This window comes from Sinohyriopsis cumingii, chromosome 15, assembly GCF_028554795.1.
Source record: "Sinohyriopsis cumingii isolate HCF-2022 chromosome 15, ASM2855479v2, whole genome shotgun sequence".
In the NCBI taxonomy this organism is placed as follows: Eukaryota; Metazoa; Mollusca; class Bivalvia; order Unionida; family Unionidae; genus Sinohyriopsis; species Sinohyriopsis cumingii.
Genome location: NC_142975.1, coordinates 139899279 through 139912439, shown reverse-complemented (window position 1 = coordinate 139912439; position 13161 = coordinate 139899279). Strand labels below are relative to the sequence as shown.

The 13161-nt window shown below is 34.9% G+C and overlaps 1 protein-coding gene across 1 annotated transcript in view; it reads right to left on the bottom strand.

The window, feature by feature from the left end:
• LOC149782907 (uncharacterized) overlaps positions 1-12827 on the bottom strand; it is a 103954-nt gene extending 91127 nt beyond the window's left edge. The window contains exons 1-3 of the mRNA XM_089934464.1: positions 12589-12827; positions 7938-7996; positions 3934-3993 (exon numbers count right to left, since the gene is read on the bottom strand). Coding sequence (XP_089790590.1) covers positions 3934-3993; positions 7938-7956 — 79 coding nt within the window. The 5' untranslated portion in view covers positions 7957-7996; positions 12589-12827. The remainder of the gene's footprint in view (positions 1-3933; positions 3994-7937; positions 7997-12588) is intronic.
• Between the last annotated feature and the right edge of the window lie 334 nt (positions 12828-13161).

Below are 13161 nucleotides of genomic sequence, written 5' to 3'. Positions count from 1 at the left end.
ATGTGGGCAGGGCAAAGACAAAGCCTATTATCAGGCATGGAGTACATACATGATATGTGGGCAGGGCAAAGACAAAGCCATGGGCTGCATACATGATATGTGGGCAGGGCAAAGACAAAGTCTATTATCAGGATTCTTCTCCATATGCCTGTCCTAATGCACTATACAACATGTTAGAAAAAGGGGACTAAACCTAATTTTCACTATTTCTGAGAGCCAGGGATGCTCCCAATAGGTCAAATAAAACCCCAACTACCCATGGGGGTTAAAGGTTCCTTCATTTCAGCTTTACTAACTCCCTATCTGGTCAGTTTATTGGGTAACATTTACAATAAAGCATGGGTACCAAGGAGGAAAATTAAAAGTGGAAATATAAATTTGTACTCTGATGGTATCAAGCAGAACAGCATCCCCATTTCTGTTAAAAAGATTCTTCCTAAAATATGAACATGGTGTCCTCATATCATGTGCACAGTAAACAAGGCAGCATATTATTATCGGAACACATGGATAAATTTTCAACATTATCCCTCGTGTTCTACCATATAAATAATAACTATTAAAACAGCAAAATCATGATGGTATTTCTTGAATATTTATTTAATATAGATTTATTCATACTACAGTAGTCCCCCTCTTGAACGTCCCCCCTGACCAGCAGCCACCCGCTCCTTACGGCCAGAATCCGTTGGCACCGACGAGTTTGTGTTCAAAAGTACCCCTCGTGGAAGGCCACCCAGCTAACGCAACCAGCATATTAGTGCAATAATATAAAATTTACCCCTCACAAGCGGCCGCATTTTATTTGAATATGTATCCAGAACCAGTATTTTATTCATAACGTGTGTTAAGTAATCCAATTTCTGTTTCCCCGATGTCAGGTGTTTGTTACTGAAAGAAGTGTTGAGTAAAGTACATTTACCACTAAGGTTAATATTATACCATTTACGCCTCACGAGAAGCCAAATTTATTCCATAAAAACCGAGAAAGACTCAAACTTTTAATCCATACAAAAGGGTACGTACATGTAATCCAATTAGCCTTACTGCTGTGTTATCATAAGATGTCCGGTTTAGTCACTGATAATTGTTAAAATTACAATTATTGAACAGGGGTAACAGCTGAGAAGTGGCAGTATCGATGTACAATACCCAAGTCAGAAGGAAAATGGCTTGGTAGCCTTTATGGCTTCCCTTAGTAAGATGTTGAGCTTGTTCACTTTGATAATCAGTGGCTATTACTACTGACAATAATTGTCAAAATTACGAACCCTAACGGCCGCGAGGTCAAATCTGCGTGATGTTAATGGTACATATCGAAGCCGTTTTGGCTTCTCTCACTTAGTGTAAAGAAATGTATAAACACAATAGGATACCAGACTGCGACTAACGAATCACGTGACAAGATCACTTCCTTTAAAAACACACGGCAATCTGTTTAGGGGGCGCTCACCAGATAATATGTACTTTTTAGACAGTGACGTATGTAAGGTGAAGTAGTTCGCATTTAAAACATGCACAATGCAGAGAATGTTGGCATACCTCTATGCTACATTAATGTAATGTGGATGATATTTCTTTTGGATACTGTACTTTTGGAAATTTTACATGATTTAAGCACACTGCTAACTAAAATGACTGCAACCTTGTGTTAAAAAATCAGCCTGAATTAGTCTAAAGTACACTATACATAGCAGCTATTAAAATAGGGAAAATGAATTTTGCCAGACTAGACAATACCAGCTTCTGAAAGTGCAATGAACGAATTACCAAATATACAAAATGTAAAAAAAGTTATCGGCTCTTTTTTTATACAATTTACCTCTGAAGTTCAGGAAGTGAAAATGACCAAGTAGAGCTAGCACTTTTTTGAAAGGTGCACATCTGAAGTAAGGCCAAGCTGTATACTCTATAACCCATAGTACACCCATCAATCATACACCAAAATAAAGGGAATTAAAGGTTCTTTGCATTATACCTAAGATATACAAGGTCTTTTTTAAATAGCCAGTATAACCAGTGAGGAAATCCGGGGAAAATCTTTTTCTTTAAAATCCTAACCCTATGGAAAATGCAAAACTGTATAGCGCCACCTTAGATGCATACAAAAGTGTTTCATCAGTAGTGTAGTTAGCAACATGAATAACTTCCTGCAAAAAGATCAACATGTCATCGAGGAAAATAAAAATTCTCAGTTTAGAGGAGAACGTGAAAGTAAATCAACTGACGGGGAGGGGGGGCCTCGAGGATCCTTGCAGAAAACTAATGTCAGGAAGACTCAGATAAACAATATCAAGAAAAATAATGAAACAATTCTGCAGAAGTGGGAAGGTGAAATGGACGGAGAAAGGAAGATTGTTTGAGCCAGGAGACGTTTGTATCCTGATTTGAATGACAAGAAAAAGCAACAATTTTGTCAGTTGAATTGGGATATGACGACTTTACCGCAAGTAACGGATGGTTGCACTGATTTCAAGTGCGACACAATATCAAGTGTTCTGTCCTTAGTGGAGAATCAGCTGATGTTAATAATGAAGTTGTCGAAGATTGGAACAAATGACTAAACGATATATGCAGGGGATATGACAGCAAGGATATTTTTAAGTGACGAGACTGGTTTGTTTTTTAGACTGTTACCAACAAAGTGACAGATGATGTGAACTGTAACATAATTATAAAGACAGTTTTAACACTATATCAATGGTTATTCATAGCATTCTTTTTAAATGATGACACAGTTTGTTTTACATTTAATTCACATCATGCATGTGATTTTTAATTAAAATATTAAATATTTAAAATTAAATGTACTTGTCTTCATATGTATTTACTATTCACATTTGTCATCCCCCTCTAGAAAGGCCACCCACATTATAAGACCACTTCCCTGCTGCATTAGGGGTGGCCTTATAAGAGGGGGACTACTGTATTCTTCACAATTACAAGCATTTTGTTTTCATTTTTGTGTAGCTTTCCAGTCTACAGCAGACATTCAGTATCTCCACACTTTTATCAGTTATCACTAAAGGTATTCGCCTGTCTTTTTACACACGAAAGTGTCAAAACACTTTTCTCCGTTATCACTATCCACCTATCCTTTACACATCAATGTGTCACCATGCTTTTCTCAGTTATCACTACCCACCTGTTCCTTACACATAAAAGTATCTCTACAGCCACCCCACAAAGCTCTGCAATTAGAGATGGATCCCAATTCCAAAAGAACGCAAGCATGCATCCATACATCCAAGTCCAGACATGCAGGACAGAATACCCCCCCCCTTTTCTTCCATAAGTGTTAACATATAAAAAAGATTTTTTTTAAAATGAATTACTACGATATGCTAAGGAAGACGAGTATTCATTTCTTCATGCATCAATTTTTAAAATTTTTTTTAGTGCATTTACAAATTTTGGGTTTGTAACGACCAAAATAAATTAGTACGATACAATTGATAGTGATAATAGTGTTCTTTTATTTTTGTGTGTATACATTTTCATAGCTTCATGAAAAATTACATCTTTACAACGTGGTTTATCTACCCAGGGCTGGAATTTAACTTGCTTGCCTACTTGCATTTGTTTTTAAATTGAGAGAAAAATCTAATAAGTTCATCTTCAATTTTTCAGACTTGGTACAATAGTAGTATTATATGAAATTGTCAACATAAAAGACCATATTAATCATCCATATATTTCAAATCTCTCATAGTCTTCCATCAGGACTACTCAATCTTCCAAATCAATAAAGTAATATTAAGCTTTAAAGATGCAAGTGCCAAAAATCTCAACCTGTCAAATAAACTCAAAATCAGTATGTGAGTGTTTAAATTTGAGCTATGTTGTCTTTAAATTCACAATCTACAAAATCCACAAAAAATTGTACAACAGACATTATGCTATTTTTAAATAACTGATGATATGAATTCTTACATTTCTCATTTTGAATCCCAGCACACAAGTGATGCAGTCCAATACAGGCAAGAATAAATGCTGAAATTTAAAATAATAAAAAAATTAAGATTCTTCAAATGATATTCAAGAAAAGTGAGCATAATTAAATATTTCAAACATTCATGCCTTTGTTTCAGTAATTATCTCCAAAACCTTTCTTGGTTTTTGTAATCCTTAGTCCTGAAATATCATGTACAAAAACACTGAATTCATTCTCACGTCATGTCTGGAAAAAATCAGAAAGCTTATACTTGTTTATAATAGAAACTTTCATGAACATGCAGATCAATTCAAATCTTTCCTTCAAATTTTAAAGAGAAATCTCTGTAAATGACCTAAAATTTGACTTCTCCAACAAAATTTTTGTAACTTGTCACTGGTTCTGGACAAGTGATTTCTCCATTCCTGCATTTTTGGGGTACCATATACATTTGATTATAAGTCAAGTCAAACTGCAAACAACAAAGATCCAGACCTGCTGCAGCATATGGCACCTGTAGACTAGGGTCTATTTATTTGTTCTACCAATTCCTACTAACAAACTGCGCAGACCCAGATCTGCCGGCAGATTATGCTATGGCAGATTTGGGTCTATGCAGTTTGTAGCTGGACTGGATTTATAAGTATAGATGGTATATCTGGAAAAAAAAAACTGAACTTTGCACCCAAATTTTATTTTTAGTAGGCTCATTGTTTACATTATTTTCTAAAATCAAAATATTATCTATTGCTATAAATTTTATTTTAGGCCACGATTCTTGAGCCAATGAGCTTTCTACAGTGACAACTAGTACTTGTAATAGGCAGGAGCCTGTATCAAAGTGGGTCATAGCACTGATACTTGGACCTTTTGTCATGCTGTATGATTTTTTTCTTCAGGCTATTGCTATCTGTCAGCATTAAGCTTGTCTCAATTACCTATGATGAAAATAGGTGAAAGTTCCAAATTTTTACAAATTTGTTCTGATAAAGAACTGTTGAATATCCAGGGTGAGTCTTCATCATAGGTTGTTTTTAAATTACTATGATGCTTCTAGTAATTCAAAAAATGTATTTAGATAATTGACTATTTTTAATTTACTACAGTATTAATACTAGTTCCAGCAAATCCAGACTGTAACAGTCAAATGCACCTTCTGCAGTTTAAACTTAAAGAGCAGTGCAGATTCATAAAAGCTTATCTATGACGCCCAGCTTTCATAATACTTGTCAGCAGAGAGTAATGTATATACATAACTTGAACATATTCTTTTTATCAGCTTTCACTCTGAAATCCCCCACCCCATGTAACTTGTTTTCAACACTACTGGCCATTTTAATTCTTGGTCATAAAATTTCATGGCAAAATAAAAATTTATGTCAAGGAGACAAGTACATACCCAAATTGAGACATGTTGTGAAAAAGCAGGATCAGTCTTAGAGCAAGCAATATATGTAGAAAAAGAGTATTACATCTCATATAATTCTCAATTGCATTCTCCACTGTAAATGCATGTTACTAATTATGCATATATAACAATGGCAGCTTCCACAGGAAGAATAGGTCAACAACAGAAATTTTTCAATACTATTTTTTTTCTTATTTGTCTTCAACTGTTTTTTTCATAAAATGAATATGCTGCTAGCAATTAAGCATCCTGGATGACAAGAAAAGTTCATGTATACAAGTCAGGTAAGTTGCAACTATTCACCAAATTAGTTTGAAATTCTGGCTTTGTGGCTTCTTATTCAACAAAAGTCAGTCATGACAACAGTATATATTTCATGATGAAATCACAGTGAATATTCAAATCCAAATCAAATACATGCTTAGGACATTTAAAGAGTAAAATCATGTATTCATTTCAGCACAACTTGATGATCCAAAATTAGTGATGCCCTCTGGCAAGCTTCAGAATTATATGGCAGCAACTAATAAATTTCATCAACACTTTCCAGTAGCAAGTGTATTCCAAATATGCAGATGCCATTTAATGCAAAGCATAAACCCTTTTCAACTGCAAGATGGCCAGTTCCTACATTAAGTATTCATCTTCAAACACGACTAGTGTGGCTTACAGTCCTTAAGTAATCAGTCTAATACAAAACAATCAAACACAGCTAATAGTATGGATTAAAACATCTTGGAAAAAATGGACAAATGCAGTCAAGGCAGAACATATGGAAAATTTAGTTGACAATAAAATTACATATCTGGCAAAGGATTTATTAGCATAAACTACCAACTGAAGAAAGTGAAAGTTAAGACCTATTACATGTATCACTGAATTTAATTAAAACCAAAATATAGTTAAGCAGAGAGCTGGTTTACAGAACTCCCAATAGTGAATTTTAATGGCTGGCTATGGTTGCAGGAGATGAGACTGTTAACATTTCTGTCCAAAAGATCTAAGTATACTAATGAAAATCAAATTATGCTTTTCAATAACAATTCCTTAATTTGCTTTAACAAAAACTTAAACTTTTTGTTATTTTCCACCATTAATTCCCACTGCTCTTAATGTTAAAGGCAACTAAATTACCTGGGCTGTAAGTATATAGAGTGTTGCCTTTGTTCCAAATATTCCCCATGCAGTTGGAAAAAAAACCCCAAAAACAATATCATGAAAAATTCCAATCCTGTCCACAACTTTGACTTTTTTTATGTTAGACACCCTTCCATTCTGCTGGATTAAACCATAACTTTTACCTATATTCACCCAGAAGAGCATTTGTTATGTGTTCCCACAAAATGTTAACTCCTGAGGGTTAAATGTGCCCCTTTGGGCTCTAGTGTAACAGAAAATGGGAAAGCAAAGCTGTCACAGGGGATCCCCTTTGGGCTCTAGTGTAACAGAAAATGGGAAAGCAAAGCTGTCACAGGGGATCAAAGACTAAAGTAAGGCAGCCATACCTGGCCACAAAGGCTTTTCAGTCTACAATTATGTGTGCCTGTCCTTGGTTTAAGAGGTTCCGGGTTCAATCCAATCATTTATCCTCACATACCCCTTCCCTGTCACAATGAATCAAAGCTGTATGCTCTTTGAGTTGTGAAACTTCATATGCTTTACAAGTTTTAATGTATTTATATTATGTACCTCTATATTGTGTATATTTGTATTATGTATATTTATATTATCTGATGGCTTTTCTTAATAATTATATGTTGTAAACATTTGTATTTTGTACCTGACCTTGTCCAAAAAGTTCACCATGTACCTAGCCCAGGATATATATATTTTGTAAACAACAGAATACATAACTACAATTATATCTCTGATTGTGGATTATATATTCAGATCAATAAGGTAAACATGTTTACCTGAATTTGAGTTAAAAGACACAGACTTTATTCTGACCTTGAATTTTTCTTGAATGAATGCTTCCAATTACTGACAGAGCATTTTCAGAAAATGGTAACTGCAACCTAAGTCAAGCAGAGGGGTATATAATGATATCGAAACATTACTCATTCTTGCCTTATGATCTTGAAGCAGAATCAGTCCTTTTTGTTATGTTCTGTTTTTCATTTGGGTGGATTTATTTATTCAAATTATTATTAACTGGAAATACAAAGTGCTCATCCATAATATTCTTGGACTGGATTATTAATTCTGGAATTATTGTGAATTCAGACATGAACATCTTTGGATTACATTACTGTGATGCATCAAAAGACTCTTAGTACATCATCACATTCCAAGCCACTAGCAATAAAAGCAAATTTTAGCCTACAGGCACAACAGCACATTCAATAATGTGACTTTTTTGGAATACCAATGAAATTCAATTGGAACCTTATACATTTGGACTTGTGATAGAACTTTTAGGATTATCTGGGATTTAATTCACAATATTCATTTTAAATTTTCACTCTGTGTTCATGGGAAATAAATTATTTATTGATTTTTACAAAATTTGTTGGCTTACACTATTTTCTGTTGCTTAGTTTAAGACTACAGTTGTAACAATTGGCAGTGTTGCAATTCAATCATCGTTCTTACCTTTCTTAATCAGTTCCATGAACTCTATTCCAGTATTGTCCAGATTATGTCTTTGTTACCTGCAAAAGAAAATGGATAGCACTGTACTTTTATACAAAGGGAAAATCCTCCCATTGAAAATATCTAAAGTGTGGAGGGGAGCAATTTTCAAATCAGAAAACTAAAAGATTGCTGTTTAAACTAATGTATAACGTAAATAACTATCAAGAAAGCTGAAACTAGGAGCTGTTATCCCCATTATCAGCACAAATTATTATTGCAATCTGACACAAAACTGCATAAAACTGACCAAGTATTTAATATTAAACACTAGCATTTGCATTGCAGTTTGCAGCTTTTTACATTACGATCATCAATGAAATCATCTCCTAATTCAAATACAGAATGTCTGTTACATAAGTAATTTATTTGGTGCTTCATCTAGCAATCAAGTGTTTCAAGTATCACTATAATGAATGAAGGAGAGTTTCATTAGGCAAAAGGCAAATTCCTGTCTTGATTTGTATTCACTCACTCATATTCATGAACATCATCGACACATTCTCAATCGCAATTTCTTTCATGAACTTTGGCTGGAATTCAGGAAGTTGCTCAACTTGGAGGAACCAAAGTATTGTGTAAAATATGTTTCTTCAATAATATGTAATTGATTATAATGATAGAACATCCAATGCTTCCCAACCTAAAAGAGACATTAACCAAATTTTTGTACTTGTTTTACCAATGATAAAAAGTCATCTGCTTGCCAAAATTAAGTCAGACAAGATTCATCTCCCCTTAAATGGATTGGCACCAAATCCCATCAATCAGTTACTACTGGAGCAGAAGTGCATGCTCTTAAGAATGAAAACTGTGTAGATGGCTTGAAAGAATTTAACCATATTATGACTAAGCAAGTATTAATGCAAAAAACATTTTACTATAACAATTTGTTTCTTTTTCAAATCAATTACCCAATCAAATACCTTCCTGTAGCAAATTAAGTTTTTGACTCCTGAACTTTCAACCTTTTCACAAGCTCTTCATCAAAGGAATGACTTTTGGACTGGTCACATGATCATATACATGTTGATCATGCAACTAAATCCTGTACATGGACATTCCAATCCAGAATCATGATTCAAAACTGGCTCCCGCTCCATGATTTCAATAACCTCCCTTATCTTTCTCCTGATGGTATTATTCTCTCTACCAAGTACTCGGATGTTATCCAAGGAAAAAGTATGCCTGATTCTTTGCAATGTTCACTAACTGCCATCGGTGATTCTCTGTTCAGGTACAAGTGTTCTTTGACTCTTGTTTCAAGGCTTCTATTGGTCTCCCCAATGTAGTTTTTTCCACACTTACCACACTGGAGCTTATAGATAATTGAGCACTTCTTACTCAAAGGAGTGTGGTCTTTGGAATGTACCACTACTGAGTATAGTATATGGCTTGTAGATCACATTAGTGTGGTCTTTGGGATGTACCACTATTGAGTAGAGTATATGGCTTGTATCACGTTAGCTCTGTTTTCAGCAGATTTTTTGTGTTCTTTCAGACAGTCCAGCCATATATGGTAAGGTCATAGTTACACATCTTTCCCTTATTTCTTTTATACGTTTTTCCCTTCCCAGTACTTTTCAAGGAAATGCAAACATCCAAGTTTTATAGCCATTACCCCTTATAAGGGAAAAACATCTGAAGGAAACAGGAGAAAGAAGTTATATCTCCACCTGCAGGGGTTTGTATCAGTGAGAGACAACTTTCCATTTCCCCTCAATCTTTGAAAGTGGTAAGCATTCTTGCCTGAGCAATTCTGACTACCACTTGTTCACATAAATGATTCTTTCTCAAGGCTTTTTTTTTATATGAACCTGGTACGCAGGTTTCTGTATTTTTGTGCCAGGGTGGTGAATTTTCAAAGAAATCTTTGGCATTAGATTCAAGAAAATCAGGATTAGTCTTCATTCAGATTCCCTCAAATTCTACAAGACATTGGAAATCTGAAGGATTAATGAAAATGCATATGGATCGAGACCATTAAATTTCAGTAAAAGAGTGCTGACTGTCCAGATGACTTTTGGATTTGAGAGCAGGGAGACACAGGATGGGAGCTTGAATTTCCACCTTGTCACAAATACCTACAAGAGGACAACCCCTATGGACACAGATTCAAAACTTAAAACCAATGCATGAATGAACCATCTGATGCGAATTTCTGGATTCCATCTGGACAGAGAGTATGCTAGGATATTAAATCTGCCTAGAATGTAGCAGACTGAGTGGATTTGTCAATAATGATACCACCTGTGAAAATTCCAAACCAAAAAAAGGCAGAGCTCTGGGGAATGGTTTCCCCATGCCTTCACTTTGCTTTTTGCAATTTTTATAGAGTTTTGGGCCTTTTTGCCTTGTAGCAGTGTATAACACAATCTTATGATCACAACAAATCTCCCTCCCTCGCCCATTTTTTTTATGGATTGCTATGAATGTGGTAAATATGGTCACCACCTAAGATGCACATATTGACAAATCAATTTGCTTCTGCTAGTCAATGCCCTACATATTGCTGTGAAACTCAATGCCACATGGCAAGCTGATTGGAAAACTGAATCTACCCTTTGGAGATCTGAGCTTGCCCAAAAATATCAGAAAAACATCACAACTAAAAAACAGGATCGAATAAAATGTCATTTATTCTTGAAATTGTGTTTAATTTATCTTATAGTTTTTTTGTGCTTCTATTTGTCTATTTCTGCAAATTAAAAACTCATGACTAAATTAATAGTACATGAAGATAGCTATATCAATGAGAAAATAGAAAGCATTTCATTTGATATCTAGAGAATAAAAGGAAGAGATAGACAGATGGGTATTTTAATAATCATATCTTGAAATACAACAATGAAAATTTGTATTGAAAATGAATGGTTTTGTGATGATTTATTTATTTTGAAAGATTCAAGACTACTTGTTTTTATCCATGTTATTATTTACCAACAGCAAGTATGTATCTGTCTGCTGTAATAACCATGTACATCAAAATGAAAGTAGATAAACACAGCTTGTGGTTTGTTATGTTATGGTACATTAAAAGTGTTTTTGACAAAAATTGACTGTTCTAATAAATATTGAGAAGTGCCTTTCTTTCAAGTTGTGTCATTAAGAATTATCACCAAGTCACCTTAAAATGTAACATGCATTATACCAATATCTGACAAGACAGACTGTTGAAGGTCAGCAAGCTTGTAAAGACCAGAAAGTCAGCTGGGCAGTTACATTAGCTAGTAATGTATAATGATTGCGAAGGAACCCACTCACTAATCACCAATTGCATGTGACCATGTCCGGACTTGAACAACAGCAAATTCTGTAAACTTCAAAATGTTAATGTGTGAGTGTGTGTGTGATTTGGATTTTTAACGCAGCTTTAACAATGTTTCAGTCATATCGCTACGATGTCTGCAGTGTGGCAGTTATAGTGAAGTCTAGCACTGGGGCATCATGCCACAGACATGTAGCATGATGTCCCACCCAGTCACATTATCCTGACACCAGTCCGACCAGTCCTAACACTAGCCTCTTAATGCTGAGCGCCAAGCAAGGCAGCTGTTAGTAAGATTTTTGTAAGTCTTTGGTATGACTCAGCCGGGGATCGAACCCACGACTCCTGCATCCGAGGCGGATGTTCTAACCACTAGGCCACTGGAGCGGTTCAAATTGTTAATATTAAATTGTAACTCATAAGAAGTTCAAAAATAAATATGTATACCCAACTTGTCAAAACTTGCTTGAAATAATTAGTCCAATGAATACATCTGCACAAGGAAATGCAAAGACCGAGCGTGTGATTTTGATTTTTAAAGTTGCTTTTAAAAAATTTCAGTCATATCACTTTGATGTCTGCAGTGTGACAGTTTATAATGATGTCTAGCACTGGGGCATCATGCCGCTGACATTTAGCTACAGTCACATTATACAAATCACATATGCACCAATACAATCTGGATTGATTGTCATGTTCCGACATGTCACAATGAAAGCTATGTATGTTGATAAACAAATTCATACTACCTATATTGTGACAGTTAGAACTGACATGCTCTTTTCTTAACCCAGTTTAGTACCTGGCCACCACTGTAAAAGTCCACAGTGATTGATGCCCATGGATAATTTTCATATGAAAGTTTCTAGATGATAGTTACGGTGCAGAACATTCACTAATCAGGATTGAATAGACTTCGGTTAAACAAATTTTGTATTAAATTTTAAAACAATAATTTTTCATTTAAGATGAGTAAATGCACATACATGACCTTTATGACTTATTTTAAATGATCTCGAAGTCAGTCATATAAATGATGACATAGGTTTCCCTCTAAATTCCAACCAACGTGTAATGAAAAAATGAAACAATTATCAGTCAGAGAAAACAACTTCAAATGGACCCTTACAAAGAGGCAAGCCAGCTGCTTACTGCCCTACTGATTACAATAAGAGAGTAATGACTTACAGGGTGCGAAAATTAAATGGGTGCAACAAGGATACGTGCAAAGTTCACAGTATTGCTGACGCCGTATACGCGGATTAGTGGATATAACCAATAATATGGTACAAACCAAATTATATATACAATTCTACATACTCTGGCGGTATCTTTTATTCTTACCTGTAAATATCGTCGAAATTAAGGTGAAGTTGACTGTCCCTCAACAACTTACACCCACCCACTCGATCATTTGCAGTGGTTTTGCAGTTGGAGTGACATTACATAATCTGAGCTATTTCAGTAAACCTGAAAGTATTCCTTAGGAAAAACGAAATATATTTCATTAATATAAACAATAATCTTACGTTTTCACTCGAGACAACCTAAAAGCATAACAGGTGCTATGTGACTAGTAGGCTTACGCATGCGTAAAGTATTTTTGTTTGTTTGCTTTGGCCATGTCAAGGTAAATTTAGTCCAAACGAATTACATCTAGGATCACTTGTTGCATCACAGTGACACACATTGAAGCAACACATGTGCCGAAAGCAAAAGCCTGATTAAAAAAATAAGTGACATTGTTTCTTACATCATGTCTATGATTTGCACTGAAACTGGATCCCAGAAGGTCTTAAATGCGCAAAAGAGTTATTTTACCAAATGGAGCGCAATGGAAAATCGGCAAGCGAATGGAATCATACAAATATTCTTATTGATTATACTTGAGATGTTGTAATAATTTACACGTTTTGA